This window comes from Gossypium raimondii, chromosome 8 (genome assembly GCF_025698545.1).
Source record: "Gossypium raimondii isolate GPD5lz chromosome 8, ASM2569854v1, whole genome shotgun sequence".
NCBI classification, from domain to species: domain Eukaryota; kingdom Viridiplantae; phylum Streptophyta; class Magnoliopsida; order Malvales; family Malvaceae; genus Gossypium; species Gossypium raimondii.
In genome coordinates, this window is record NC_068572.1 from 56,897,480 (window position 1) to 56,912,995 (window position 15,516).

General features: G+C 32.9%; 2 protein-coding genes and 1 long non-coding RNA gene across 3 annotated transcripts; 2 read left to right on the top strand and 1 right to left on the bottom strand.

Annotated features, from left to right (window-relative positions):
• The first annotated feature begins 1,643 nt into the window (after positions 1-1,643).
• Positions 1,644-2,386, top strand: LOC105793703 (uncharacterized). Its single transcript, XR_001133553.2, has 2 exons — positions 1,644-1,791; positions 2,070-2,386. It is a non-coding gene; the product is annotated as an uncharacterized LOC105793703 (long non-coding RNA).
• Positions 2,387-4,997: 2,611 nt separating this feature from the next.
• LOC105792399 (ubiquitin-like protein 5) lies at positions 4,998-6,574 on the top strand. The gene is made up of 2 exons (XM_012620958.2): positions 4,998-5,295; positions 6,286-6,574. The coding sequence occupies exon 1, from the start codon at positions 5,044-5,046 to the stop codon at positions 5,263-5,265; it is 222 nt and encodes a 73-aa protein (XP_012476412.1). The 5' UTR covers positions 4,998-5,043; the 3' UTR covers positions 5,266-5,295; positions 6,286-6,574.
• A 5,628-nt stretch (positions 6,575-12,202) lies between these two features.
• LOC105792398 (GATA transcription factor 11-like) lies at positions 12,203-15,246 on the bottom strand. Its single transcript, XM_052635394.1, is given in 4 exon segments — positions 12,203-12,599; positions 12,601-13,233; positions 14,038-14,402; positions 15,083-15,246. Coding segments are annotated over 3 exon segments (1,035 nt in total). The 5' UTR covers positions 14,368-14,402; positions 15,083-15,246; the 3' UTR covers positions 12,203-12,527.
• Between the last annotated feature and the right edge of the window lie 270 nt (positions 15,247-15,516).

Below are 15,516 nucleotides of genomic sequence, written 5' to 3' on the forward strand. Positions count from 1 at the left end.
TGAAAATCAATGAATGCAAAGGAAAATTATGATTTTTTTAAAAAAAAAACTTTAATTTTCGACAAAAAGACACCAAATAATCAATTTATGGCTCGACTCTCGAAGGTCCCCAGTGGAGTCGCCAAGCTGTCGAAACCATTTTTTTGAAAACAAAAATAAGTTATCGACTTTGAAAACAAAAATTGGAGTCGCCACCGATCCTTGATTGAGGTGTGATCGGCTCACCTTAAAAACAATTTTGGCCTGCGAAATTTGAGAAAACAGGTTCGGGAGTCAGTTACGCACGAGGAAGGGTTAGCACCCTCGTAACGCCCAAAAATCGGTACCAAATTGATTATTTAATGTCTTTGATGTCGAAAATTTGAAAAGAGTTTAAATAAAAAATTTTAACTCGAGGATGAATTAAAAAGATAACATTCCTAATTTAAAGAAATAAAATATCACACCCAGTTAGTTAGGGCACAATATTTTTAAATCTTTAAAATTAAGTTTGTCTTTTGATTTTAAAACTCACACAATTAAATCTAAAAAGAGTATTCGATTATTTAGATCAAATAAAGAAAAATCGAAACCCAGTAAATTAGGGCACAATTTCTCAGAATTTCAAATACCGAATAGCACCTTTTGTTTTAAAAAAACACCTTATTTCGAGAAGTTAAAATATCAGGACCAGTAAGTTAGGACCCGAAATTTTAGATCCCCGAGAACAAGCTTTTATTAGAAATTTGTGTGAATTTATTGCAAAATAAATACTCGGCTTTCTAAATTCGTTGAAAAATAATCACGATCCAAAGAAGTTAGGACACGATCTTTCTCGAGAATCATGAATGCCAAATATTTAGAAATTTAAAAATAAAAACGATTTTAATGCTTTGACAAAGCCAAAATAGATTTTTCTTTAAAAGTATGATAAAATGCTAATGCGTAACATAAAATCATTACTTTAATTTAAAATATACCTATATATGCATACAAGAATTATAAAAAGAACATAATCATAAAATATAATGAGTTGTCATAAAAATAAGAACGTAAGCATAATATATTAATAATTATGAAAATAGGGTATATATGTATCTATAAAATATATGGAAAATATATTTATAAAAGTTTTGAATAATATATGAATATATATATATATATACATAAAAACATGTATAAACATATATAGATTATAAAATATGGGAAACGTATGAATATTATAAAATAAAAATGTATATACGTATATATATAAAATAATAATAATAATAATAAAGTATATAAAAAGTGTTTAAAATATTATCACATAAATGCGCATATAATATATGTATAATAATAATATAATATAACAATAATAATAAATGCTAATAATAATATAGTAATAAACAATTTAACAGTATTTAAAAAACAAGAACAAATTAAGGATTAATATTGAAAATAAATAGAATTTAAAGGCTAAATTCGAAAATTAAAAACGTGAAAAGGAGCAAATTAAATCACGCGAAACAGAAGGAGGATCAAAAGAGCAAATTATCCAAATCACTCAAGCACTGCGCAGCAACATGGATTGAACTAAAACAGCATTAAAATATATTGCCTAATTTAAAAATATAAAAAAAACTGATTTAATCACCCAAAAAAAACAAAGGACCAATGGTGCAAATGTCCCATTTTTAACACTATAAAATCCCATTTTAAAACCCTAAACTCATTTTCCTTCTTCCTTTGAAGCTGCGCCGTATCTCTGCCTCTGAAAACTCCTCCCCTGCTCCGATGGCGACGAAACAAAGGAGCTTCAACGACGCCACACCGGTAAGTTTTCTTTACTCCCTTTCTTTATTCTTTTTTGTTGTTTTAAGAAACAAAAGAAAACAAACAAAATAAAATAAAAACAGTAAAAGAACAGAAGAAACTATGCCAAAATTTGTCACCTTCCAAAACGTTTGCTTTTCTCTTTTTTCTCTTTTTTTCAATACAAAATTTGTCTCCCCTTTTACAAAAAATCATTCCCTTTTTGTATCCCCCCTCTTCCTTCTCTCTTTTCCCCTTATTTTCGGTCTATATTCCCATTTGTCTTTGTGTTTTCGCAGGTATGGAGATCGTGGAATGAGTGCGTCGTGGGTGATGACGGTTGCTGCAACGTGGGCTGTTGGGCGTTCGTGCGCGAAGACAGTTGTTGCGGCACCAAGGCTGGGAAGGAAACTGCTGCTGCAGCACTGAGGCGAAAAGGCTTTGCTGGGTTTATTGGGCTAGGTTAGATTTAGTTTTAGGCTAATGTAATTGGGTTATAATTTGGGCTTGTTATTTATTTTTTAACCAGGCCAAAATTGGCCTATTACATATATATATATATATATATAAATAGAAACACCCAAAAATTTAAGATAATAAATTTCATCTTTTCTCATTTTTTTAAAATTAACCCTCAATATCAAAACTGTAAAAAAAGACCGAATTAAACCATGTGTAAATGTGATGAGAGTAATATTATAAATTAAATAATGATGATTTGTAAATACAATTAATAAAGATATTAAAAATTTTATATTAAATTATATTATTGTACACTCACTATGTGGATAAAATTTATGTAACAAACATATTCAATAAAAGTTGATAGAAAAATCAAATGATGCTTTGATTGAAATGATAAAGTCATTATAAAAGAAGAAGAAGAAGAAGAAATGAATAAAGTCAAATATTGATAATTTATTGTGTCATGGATTTAAATCTTATTATGATTGCGTTTTTATTGATTTACAAATTATAAAAAGATTAAAAAAACTCTCATAATAATGTAATTTCTCAACTGAGTTGATGCTCGATAAACTTGTGACATCAACTCAGCACTGTTCACCAACTCTACCAGAGACTTAATACAAGTATAGATAGATAAGGGGTATTTTAGTAACTTCCCAATTGAGTTGATACTCCATAGACTTGTGACACCAACTCAACACCAGGCATCAACTCAGTTAGGGGCTTAATATATGTATGTATAGATAGATAGATGGATAGATAGATAGATAAATAGATATTTGTACTATTATATTGTGTTTGATTGATTTGATGTCACCCATTAATTGAATCTCAATTCTATTATAAAATTACGACTTATTAGTAAAAAAAAAAACCTTAGTGAAAAAAAAATTCAATTAACCCTCAACAAAATTTAGCACCCAATTGAGCCTTTAAAGATGAAAAATAATCAATCAAACTCCTCCATTGATGTTACCAAATTTGACCATTAAATTTTACTTATGTGAATGATAGACCAATTAGCCGACAACACATGGCACCCAATTGAGCCTTTAAAAATGAAAAATAATCAATCAAACTCCTCCATTGATGTTATCAAATTTGACCATTAAATTTTACTTATGTGAATGATAGACCAATTAGCCGACAACACATGGCAACCACGTGTACATCATGCTTGACGTGGCCCAGATCAGCAAGTATTTTTATTTTTATTTTTTAAAAATCTAATTCTTTAAAACAATAATTATTTAAAAAATTATAAGAAAATTATAAAATTATTTTAAAAAATTTAGAGTTATAAGGTATTATAAAATAAATATTAAATTTATTAAAATAAAATTATTAAAATTATTAAAACCATGAATGGAATGAACTAAGAATGATTGTCTAGGTTCAAATGCATCTGGATAACCACTTGTGCATTTTAGGCATGATTTTTAATAATTTTTAAACATTTTAATATTTATAATAATTTTATAATTTCTTATAATTAATAATAATAATAATAATAATAAATTTTCATTATTCTTTTTGTAATTGTCTAAAGAACTATATCTAATATGAACCTAGACAAGTTGTTATCTCGATTCAAATGAACCTAAAAAACCTAGATGTGATTTTTAAATCATTATCTTTTAAAAATATTTAATTTTTAAGGATTTTTTTAAAAATATTTACTACATGTGGTCTCCACATGTCACCGTGCAATTGGTTTATCAACAATGTCAGCAAAATTTAATGGTCAAACTTGGTCAACATTTAATAGAGGGTTTTGATGGATTAATTTTTCATCTTGAAGGGCTTAATTGAGTGCTAAAATTTATTGAGTGCTTGATTGATTTTTTAATTTTTCGTTGAGGGCTTTTTTCACTAATAAGCCTAAAACTACCAAAAGCCTATTATTTTTATAAAGCAACTAATATTATTTTGAGAGCATTTTTTATATTTTGATAAATTTAAAAAATACATATATAACGCAAATCATTAGATTTAAACCCAAAATATCATAATTTTTAGTATATGAGTTTTACCATTTCAACCAAAATGATATTTAATTCTTATATCTTTTTTATATAATTTTTTATTATAAATTTTTAACCGATTTTTTATATGTTTGGTAAACTACACATAAGGTCACTAATTTATTAGTAGGTTTACATTTTGGTCATTTAACTTCAACAAGTTACAAAATGATCATTGAATTTTTTTTTTTCATGAAACAACTTTGAACGTCACGAATCTACAAATCAAAATTCAAGCAACTTTATTCTTCGATCTCTAACATTAATTGTTAGATCTACTTGGTTATAAGGCATGTTCCTACTTATTGATAGGTACTGATCCACCTAATAAATCGTCAAATCGTCACTTGGAGCTTGTTAGCTGGACTTTTTCTTTTAAATTTAACAACCCAATGACTCAAATAAAAACTTCTGAATAGTTCAATGATCATTTTGTAATTTTTTAAATTTAAGTGACCAAAATGTAAACTTACTTATGATTTAATGATAATTTTGGATTTTATAAAAATGAAAGCCCATCACATACAGATATAGGAATATATGCATTAAACATACCCATTTTTGCATGGTTCACCAAAGTGTAGACACGTGTAAAGCAGTAACTGGTCATACGAATATTTGCTCAGAAGAAAAGTACGGAAATACCCTCAAAAGAATTTCCAGAACCCGCATAGCCCATATGTAACTATATAAATTAAGAGATGGCCGCGTTAACGATACAACAACAAACAACAATATTTGGTAATTTGTGTTAACAGGAAAATAGAAAGAACGAAAGGAGATGATAGAGGTAGTGTTGAACGACAGGCTGGGGAAGAAGGTGAGGGTGAAGTGTAACGAGGACGACACCATCGGCGACCTCAAGAAACTGGTTGCTGCTCAGACTGGAACCCGTGCCGATAAGATTCGAATCCAGAAGTGGTACACCATCTACAAGGACCATATCACCCTCAAAGACTACGAGATTCACGATGGCATGGGCCTCGAGCTCTATTACAACTAACCTCTCCTTCAGTCAATCCCCTTAATTCCGGTAGTTTCTTTTCTATTACTGATAAATTCACTTATTTCAATGTCTATAATTGCATTATCTTCAATTTATTCCAACTTCATCTGTAAATCTAGAACCAGAGATCAATGGCTTTTATCTTTTATGTTTCTTTTTGTTAAATTAAATGTGAGCCAATAGCGTTAGACGGTTACGTAGCCTTCACTCAAGAATTACACTCAAATAATGCATGACCCGTTAAACTAATACCAGAATACTTATTTTTATGAACCAAATGACGCATAAATCTCTGAATTTTGAGGTTTTCTAAGTAAAGAATTAACTGATTAACAAATCAATAAGCGATTTAATGCAGCTAACAAATCGTTTTCCTTCAAATCGCTTGTTGATTCAGCTAACAGCGAAAATGTTTTTTTTCCCCTTGTTTTTTTCAATGACTCTTAAGTCTCTGAATTTTGTTAATCAGTTCATTTTTACTTGGTAAGATGAAAAGAATTAACTTGGATCATTTTTTTCTTCCTTCCTCTTATCATTCTAATTCGGAATGATTTGTTATAACGATCTCACTTTATTTTCTTTCCTCTCAGTTTTTATTAGCAAACTCAAAATTTATTCTCTTTTATGTTGAGTCTTAGCAGATAATATATAGTTTAGCGACTTGCATTTTACAAGGAAATGTGCTTGTAGTTGTTGGTCATAAGGCCATTGTTTTCATAGGCTAAAAGATTTTACCATAGAGAAGTTTCACAAACCTTTTATGTTTACCTTCCTCTGGTTTTTGTGGCATGGAGAATCCCTTATAATAAAGGGATTCATTGTTGATCATGTGTTGTTTTAGACCCTGTTGTGTGTGTATTTGTTTGATCATAATTGATTTTTTTTACCATGTGGGATCTTATGAGATGATTATGAATTTATTTAGCTTTAACTTTTATGAAGCATTTGCAATTCAGTAGCTTCAATTTAGAAGTTACTTCATGATAAGTTCTGAGATTTCCATTTACCCTTTTGCAGGTTTGAAGATGCAATAGGGAGTTAAGATGTATTTCAACTACAGGGAGACATGAGTGGCAAGCCTTTCAGGAAAGTGTTGATGTTTAGCTAGTAATAATTTTTGTAATCTGTTAATGGACTCTTCACCTATCCAGATACTTCTAATTTGGCTAATACCAAAAAAAAAAAAGTGTTGAAGTTTGTGGACATGTCTAATCTAGCACTTCTTTGCCATATATATATGTATCTGCTGTCTAAAACTCACCTGCTTATGTTTAGTGATGAATCGTTAAATAATCTTGGTTAGCCATTTTATTGTCAAAGGATAAAGATAGTTACATGAAAATGTAGTGTCATGGGTTGTAACATGAAATAGGGTCATTACTTTGTGGTTTTAGTTTTGTTTGTCATCGTTATTGAATATCATTATCATGATAAGTGCCGAAGCGACCACAATAACGACCATAAATTGCTTTTTGTATTTAAATCCATGATGTAGGTTATAGTACCCAATTGACAGCTATAATTTGCTGTTTCTTGAATGTCTTGGCTTTTCTCAAAGGATGATTGCTACTACCATCAACCATGATCCTGCAACTAATTGACTTTCAGACATGCAAAGCTTGTCATTCATGTTTTTGGCTGACGACAATACTAACTTGTTATCTCAAGTTCAACTCCAGAAGCTGGACAATTCCAGAAATTATTTAAATTCTTTGCAATCAGAAATGTAGCCAAACCTTTTTTTTTTTTTATCATTATCATCAAAGCTTCATTGCATGTTTGGAACTTTTTATTGGATGATTGTATAAGCCCTATTATCTTTTTCTCGCTCATCATCATCATCATTTTCTATTTTGACTACCCTCATTTCATGAAGTGAATCAAATTTATTAATTTTCCTTTTTTTTTTTTTTTGGAAAAGTGTTCTGCTTGTTTCTGGCATTGATCGACCTCCAAATCCACTACATAATATACCCGTGAAATATGTAATTGTATTGCCTACAATTGGTATATTTAGCTTAGTTTTCCGTCTGTTCAGGTCCTTCCCTCCTTTTGTTTCAAGTTGACTAGAAAGAGAGTAGAAGAGGTGGCAACGAGCAAAGGGCTTGACTATTAAAATGGCAAAGCAAAGGGTCATGACCAACACCAACATAAAAACTGATAAAACATTCAGCATATTACAACACTTTTTTTTTTTTTTGGCTTAATGGTATAAACACCCTCAAATTTTTTTTTTTAAAAAAATATCAATTAAATCTTTTCAAATTTTTTTACATTCAATTGGGCTCTAAACTTACAAAATTATCAAATCTGCTGTTTGATTGATTTTAATTGTCAATTTGTAACAGAATTTTAACATGTGCTGACAGGACAATCTATGCTAACTGACAACTAGAGAAAAAGCATTAAGAGAAATGTGAATCCTTTTCCCTCTTGGACAGTGGCAAAATGTCTTTTAGGAACCTGGAAGGGCCGATAAAAATCTTTATTTGATTATATTTTATAGGAAATTAGTTAGTATATTGAATGGGGAGTTTTCACAGTTAGAAAGTTGACAAATATCCTATAAAAATATAATAAAATATTAAAAAATATTTGTCAAACTTTCAAGATTATTTGTAGAATAAAAATTATAGTGCGAGTGTACTAAATATTAACCCTATATTTTATAATATATTTTTTAAAATTCATCGATTTAAATGTAAAATATTTATTTTATATTATAAAATTAAAATAATTATAAAAGTATAATTTGATTTGGTTCAAAATTACAAATTTCTAATTTGTGAACAACAAACTAAACTAAATACATTTAAATAATAATCAAACCGAATTAAATAATTGAACCAAAATTGAATCAAATCGATTTTCATTTTCTTCAAATTTTTAATCAACCCTTGGAAATGCTGTCTTTCAACATTGAACGGAAAAAAAGGAACAAATTGAAAGGTGTTGGTGAAGAAACAACATCAAAACCGACAATGGGACATCAAGCAAATCCAAGTAGATGAATGCAGAGATGATGAGGATTGTTAGAAAAGCAAGAGGAAAACATGGTGTGGATATGTGGCAAATGGAAAACCCTAAACCACAACAAAAATAATGCATGGTTGGTGAAGAATCAAAACTTGACCAAAGGTGTCAGGAAGAAATGCTTTGGCAACAAAGATCAAGTCAGTGGTTGATTGAGGGGGACAGAATCACAGAAATACGAAATTTTATCATTTGAGTACGATGGCTAGGTGGCAAAAGAACAATATTCATTCCCTGAAAGTAGGGGATGAGGATTGGTGTGAGGATCCGAAACTGCTACGTCAACATGCGGTAGATTTCTTTACTAATCTATTCCAAACGGATAGCTTGGCAGCACCTTATTATGCAGTTCGGGTCAATTTTTTAAAATTTTCGGATAATGAATTAAGGTGTTTGTCTAGCATTGTTACGGAGGAAGAAGTGCATAGGGTAGTAATGGATATGCATCCGTTGAAAGCGTCGGGGATTGATGGGTTGCCTGCTATGTTTTTTCAGAAAAATTGGCAGGTAGTGAAGTGAAGTGTAGTGGGGACGGTTCAAGGGGTGATGGAGGGAGGTAATCTTGAGGAATGGATAAATAAGACTATATTGGTTCCGATTCCGAAGGTAAAAAGCCCAGAAATGGTTAAGCAATTCCGGTCTATTAGTCTCTGCACGGTGACTTATAAGATCAGTGGCAGAGCAAGCACAGGCACGCCCTTAAAATAGAAAAATTTTCATTTAAGATTTTTATAATTTATAAAATTTAAAATTAATAATAATAAAATTATACTTTTACCTTAAAAATAATAAAAATTTGATTCAATTCTTTAAAAATTATAAAAATATAATTTATTAAAATAGTAAAATTATATTTCTACTATTATAAAAATATACAATTTAATTTCTTCCCCAACATTTTTCTTGTACAAAGGATAATGTTAAGATGAGATTTTATTGATGACACGTTGCTGGATATTGGGATTCTAGACTTGTTAAGTGAAACTATTATGAAATGCGTCAGTTATGTACGAATGCAGACTGAGTTGGAATGGGCTGCTTTCAGAACCGTTTTCAACCTCGCGTGGTATACGTCAAGGGGATCCTTTATTACATATCTATTTGTTTTGTGTATGGAAAGGTTGGCCCAAGCCATTGCGTTGGAGGTAAATGATGGTAGATGGAAACCGATTAAGTTGAATAGGGAAGGGCCAGTAATTAACCACCTTTTCTTTGCGGATGATTTAATTGTTTTTGCAGAAGCTTCGACGGAACAAATGGGAGTTATTAATTCTGTTATTGTTCGATTTTGCGAAAGTTCTAGACATTTAGTGAACCGTGAAAAACACAGGTATCTTTCAGCAAGAATGTGACGAATATGATGGGATTAAATTTGAGCAATGGATTGGGATTCAAGAAAGTAGGACTTGGGTCGATATCTAGGGTACATTTGCTTCACAAAAGAGTTACTAGAGAGACTTATCGGTACGTGATTGATAGAATGCGACAGAAATTGTCAGGTTGGAAGGCAAAAAGTTTGTCGCTTTCAGAACGGATCACGTTGGCAAAGTCTGTGCTAGCTACTATTCCGACCTATGTTATGCAAACCATGTTGGTTCCCAAAGGAGTCTGCTTTGAGATGGAAAAGATTATCTGTGGGTTTGTTTGGGGATCAACGGAAAAGAAGGGAGTTCTTTTGGTTGGATGGGACTGATTGTGCAAAGGGGTGAATGAGGGGGAGTGGTATTACGAAAGATGGTAGAATTAAACCAATCGTTTCTAATGAAGTCAGAATTCAAAATAGCTCAGAACGTCGATCATTTATGAGTCAAAGTCTTGCATAACAAGCAAGAGGTCCTCCCGGCCTCCATCATACGAGGCAGTTGCTCCAGGTTGTGGAGGGGAATAGCTCAGGTCTGAGAATTTGTCAAGAAAGGGATATGTTGGAAGCTTGGAAATGGTAGGTCGGTGGATTTTTGGCATGATGAAGGGATTCCGGGCTCGGGCCCGTTAATAGAACATGTAAGAGACCCGAATTTCAACCCCACGGAATTCACTCCAGTATCAAAGATGGTGGAGGGGGATGGAAGATGGGATTGGACTCGACTACAATTTGTGTTGTCGGAGAATGGTCTTCAGAGACTTGGGGTGACCGTACCTCCAAATAACAATGGTGAGGATGATAGGTTGTGTTGGAGGTGGGAATCGAGAAGATGTTTTAGGGTGAGCTTGGATGGGCAGTGCGTTTACTTGTGGTTAGTATAAAAACAGCGGTGGCGATGAGATTAGATACTATAGCGATACTGTAGCGTGAGACAAAAAGTAAGCTACACGCACCGCACCTCACTCAATTGCCCATCCAAACCCACCCTTAGTGTCAAGTCTGCTTACAGTTCTTTGCAGGATAATCAGACGGTAAATGACTTTCTGTGGAAGGCAGCACGGAGGCTAAAAGGGCCACAAAGGGTGAGATCTTTCCTACGGCTAGTATTGAATGACGGACTCCTCACGAGTGCGGAGACACATGACGGAGGAGGCAAATTGCAGCAGTTGTGGATGTAGGGTGGAAGACACGGATCATGTGTTGAGGCTTTGTTTTAGGGCAGTTACAACTCGGTCGGCTATTATTCAGCCTTCAAAACTTACCGAATTCATATCTTTGAGCCTCAAAGATTGGATACTCATTAATATATCTAGACCGGATTACTTTCCAATAGTAAGTGATAATTGAGATGTGGTTTTTGGGATTATTTGTTGAGGCGCGAAACAAAAGAATTTTTTATCCTAACTTTGAAAAGAAAGCAGGATTTCTGCAGTGGTATTTGCGGCTTGTGGATAACGTTAGTACTGCCGAATGTTTATTTCGAAAGGGGTTGGATAGCATAAGTAGGGGAGTGGGGATACGATGGGAGGTGCCGAAATGGGAGTGGATAAAGGTAAATACTGATGCAGCTGTGGGCTCATTTGTTGCTGCAGTGGGGGAGTGGTCAGGGACAATGGGAGGTTGGCTATAGGGGTTTTCCCATAAAATAGGGATTTGCCCGGTTTTGGAAGCTGAGTTGGGGGGGCTTTTGAGGGAGTTAAGCTAGCGTAGAAGGGAATTAAGAATATTGTCTTAGAGATGGACTGTATAGAGATTAGAACTTGTTAGAGGGGAGAGTAAAGGATTTATTGGAACGGATAGAAGAATTTTGAGTGGTATATATATCAAGACAGAAGAACAAAATAGCTGACCGTATGTTCAATCTTGCCATGAAAATGAATGCTAAATAGAAAGTTTTTGACGAACTTTACTAGACGGTGTATGATATTGTGGTGGTTGAGATTTCTAACTCCATGACAAGATGAAGTTCCAACCAAAGGTGCACATAAAATTTAATTCAATTAGTAAAATTTGTTAATCTTTGTGCCTACACTCTCTGCACTTGGTTGCATTGCCTTTGCATTTGCCAAAAGTCCCAACCAATCTCTTTTCTTAGGGCTTCTTTAGTTCAACATTTGTTTCCATTGAAAAAGGCCGAAGTTAGAAAATTTTTGAGGGATTGAAATGAAATTATATTTTTTTATTGGAGTTAAAATGTAATTTTACTATTTTAATAGTTCATAATTTTTTCAATTTTTAAAGGATTAAATTAAAAATTATCATTTTTAGGAGATCAAAGTGCAAATTTATCATTTGCTAACTTAAAATTATATAAAATTTAAAGAGCTAAAAATTACTTTTTACAAAAATAGAATAAATTATAAACTAAATAAAAATAAATTTTAATTTGGTTCGAGTAACCATTCGGATGGAAGTTTCTTGCTCAGCCTTAGTTTTATGAACCCTTTGGGCAAATTTGTTCCAAACCATAGTGTATGGATTGCAGAGTTTGAGGACGATTGGGTGAGTATGGGAGAAGTGGAAGAATAGAAGATAATATGAAGAAAGAGACTAAATTAATTGCATTTAAGAAGAATAAATGAATAGGGTGAGACCTGATACTGTCACACATGTTAAAAAGAACATCTAAATGGCATTACCAATCACTAACCCTAATTTGAAAATCCACCCTCCACTTCCCTCTGATTTTATATTTTCTGCCTACTCCTACCAAACATGTCATCATCTAACATCCTACTTATTCCACTAATGTACACACTGACAAACAAGGAAAATAATGATAATAATAATAGTAATAGTAAAACACAGAACAAGGAAGCTCCCTGCTAAATGCTTGCTAAACTAATAATCATCAATGCGGTTGCTATTTAAATCGCATTTCTATTTCTGGTGGAATTAACACCGTAGATGGTGTTACCGACTTCGGCAGCTTGGCATTGTTTCCTCATCTCTATCACCTTCTTGTGAGAGTTGGAGTGCAATGATGGAACAAATGTAGGACTTGCAGCAGGACGGTATTCTGGAAAGAGGCGGCCAGACCTGTAGCGAACCCCACATGCATTACAAAGGGTCTTTGGACCCTTGGGTCCTTCTCTCCATTGTGGAGTTTTTGTAACTTCACAGTGCGTACATTTCCTAACAACAGCAGCCTCTTCGGAGGAGGATTTGTCGATCTCACAGGAACCTGAAAGCCATGTCAGGTTCTTTTTCTTCTGTCTCTTTTTGGCAGATTTCTCTGTTAAATGGCTTTCTGATTCTGATTCAGAACCAACCAAGGAAGTAGATCCTGTGGAGGATATGGAAGGCAATGTGAACTGCAGGTTAAAGGTAGATGCTCGCCTGCGCTTGCTTCGGTCACGTTTCACCAGGAAACTTAGCTTAGGGTTGATAGGTGCCGGCTTTGCAGATGAGCAAGCGCTACTGGTTTCAAGTACAGACACTGGACTAGAAGTCTGGAACCAGGTTGAACCTTTGACATCCACAGATTCTCCGTTTAGGGTAGTAGTGCTTCTGCTGGAGGATGCTTTGGTAATGCCTGACAACTGGTTTAGCTCTGAAGACTCATCACACTAGATACAAAAGGGAAGAAGAATTAAGCAATAAGTCAGATGTGAGGTTAAGGAAGAATTTACTCCTATCTTAACAATAAATAAATAAAAGGGATAGGAAGAAAAAATAAACTCTAAAGAATTAGTCATTCATTTTAGTGGCTGTACGAGGATCCAATTGAAAATGATAATAGAAAACACCATCGACTACTAGAACAATTACATGAATCTCTAATACTAAAATTTATCTTAAAAAGAACCACTGTGCCATTGAACAGTAACCAGAGAGTCACAATCAACTGCATTTCTTGGTAAGGCAAACCAAGCATTGATTAGCCTGCTTGCTTTCTCTGACCAAAAACATGTACCACACTATAACAGCATGACTCCACCAGTGCACATAATATGCCTCATGCTCTTATTGTATCAAGTATTTTCATTTGTAACTCTTTCTCACACCATATAACCAGCTTTAACCAAAGCTTTTCCCAGAGCATCCTTCACAGAAGAATTTTGTCAATAAAGAGCCTAATGTTTAATAACTACGAGGTTGAGAAACACTGCACAACTCCTACGAAACAAAATTGTTTTGCATAACATTGCTTTTTAACAAAGACTAACGAATAATTAACATATTGCCTATTAATGGTTGCTTTCTGGGAAGTACATCCTGAAAGTGCACATGTATTGATGCACATGTTAGATTTGTAAACTGTATAGCCAAAACACAGAACACTAATCTAATACACACTAAAGCATAGTAACTAATAACTCCATAAATATCATTAGACATCACTAGCATAAGGAGAAACAAAGGTAACTCACAGAAACTGGAAACTTATTCTCCAAAGTATCACTGAAAAAATCGCCACAAAAACCAGATGACAAGCCGGCCAAAACATTAGCAGGCGGCGGCTCCAAGTTTTGGAAGTTACAATCCCAATCTTCACCACCATCATCACCGCCGCCACCAACATAACTTTTATCTTCAACATCACCGAGAGGCAGATGAAAATCTTTTACACCACTAGCACCATCATCATCCGTTCCTTCAACATCTTCCAATGGGAAATCTAAATACTTCACTACGTCGTCAAATAAACCATCATTGACCCCAAACCCATCGAAGCATTTGTTAAACCAAGAATTATTCATAGTTTTTTTCTCTGATTTTGCTCTTCCTTATTTTTCTGTTCACAAAATAAAGAAAAAAAATGAATGTTAATTACTATTATATACAAAGGTATAATAAAACGCGTTTAATGTAAACATTTATGACAAAATAAGTGGAAAATTTAATTTAAACGCCTACAAAAGGGGTTTGTAACAAGTTATTATCCAATATGGAAATCAGCTTCTCTAGCTAACATTCCGTTTTTCTTTTATCATTTTTTTATTATTTACAAAGCAATAATGTCTTGAGCAATAACTTTTTATTTATAAAAATTATTTTTAAGAAATTAAGGAGTATAGGATACTATTTAAGGCAAAAATAATAAAGTTTCCTATACAGGTGATTTTATATATGGAAATAAATATCTCTTTTAGATTTGCTACTAAACAAGTAGCCTAATTAGCAAAGCAAGCAACAACTTATTTATTTTATATAAAAAAATTGAAGAAATTAAGGAGACTAAACTAATAAAAATAAAGTTTCCTAGGTGTGAAAGCTTAACCAAATAAATAAATAAACAACCTATTTAGGTGGGTTTTACATAAGGAAATAAATATCTTAGAGAACCAGTTAAGTCGTCATTTTAGCATGAAAAATTTTAACCAAATAAAGTAATAATAATTTCAATAGCTTGTTTGGATACATGGAAAATAAAATGTAGCAAAATGAAATTTCTAACAATTAGTAAATAATTACAAAGAAAAGAGTTCCAAGTGCCATTTTCTTCATTTCCTGAGTTATCAAACAGAGAACAAAGCTAAACTGTAGAGGAGAAAGTGAAAGAAAAAATGCAAATGAAATGCTAACATTTAAAATGTTTTTTTATTCTCTGAACAGGGAAAAGAAAAACAAAATGCAAAGAGAGAGAGAGGGGACCTTGTTTCAAGGAGAGAGTTGAAGGAGAGGCATTGTTTGGATTAGAGGAAAATGAGAGAGGAGATGATATTACTGTGTCTGACATTGGGATTTTTAGGGATTTTGTGTGTGTGAGAGAGAGGGAGCAAAAGTTAATGTGGGATGACGCACATGGAGGTGACTGTACGGTTTCACTTTTCATGACCGCTCATCTGTCAAATATTTATTAATTGGCTTAACTACAAAATTGCCTCTCACACTGTACCACTTTTCCA

Bases quoted from the DNA above. Each gene is read 5' to 3' on its own strand.
- LOC105792399 (XM_012620958.2), top strand. From the start codon at position 5,044: ATGATAGAGGTAGTGTTGAACGACAGGCTGGGGAAGAAGGTGAGGGTG.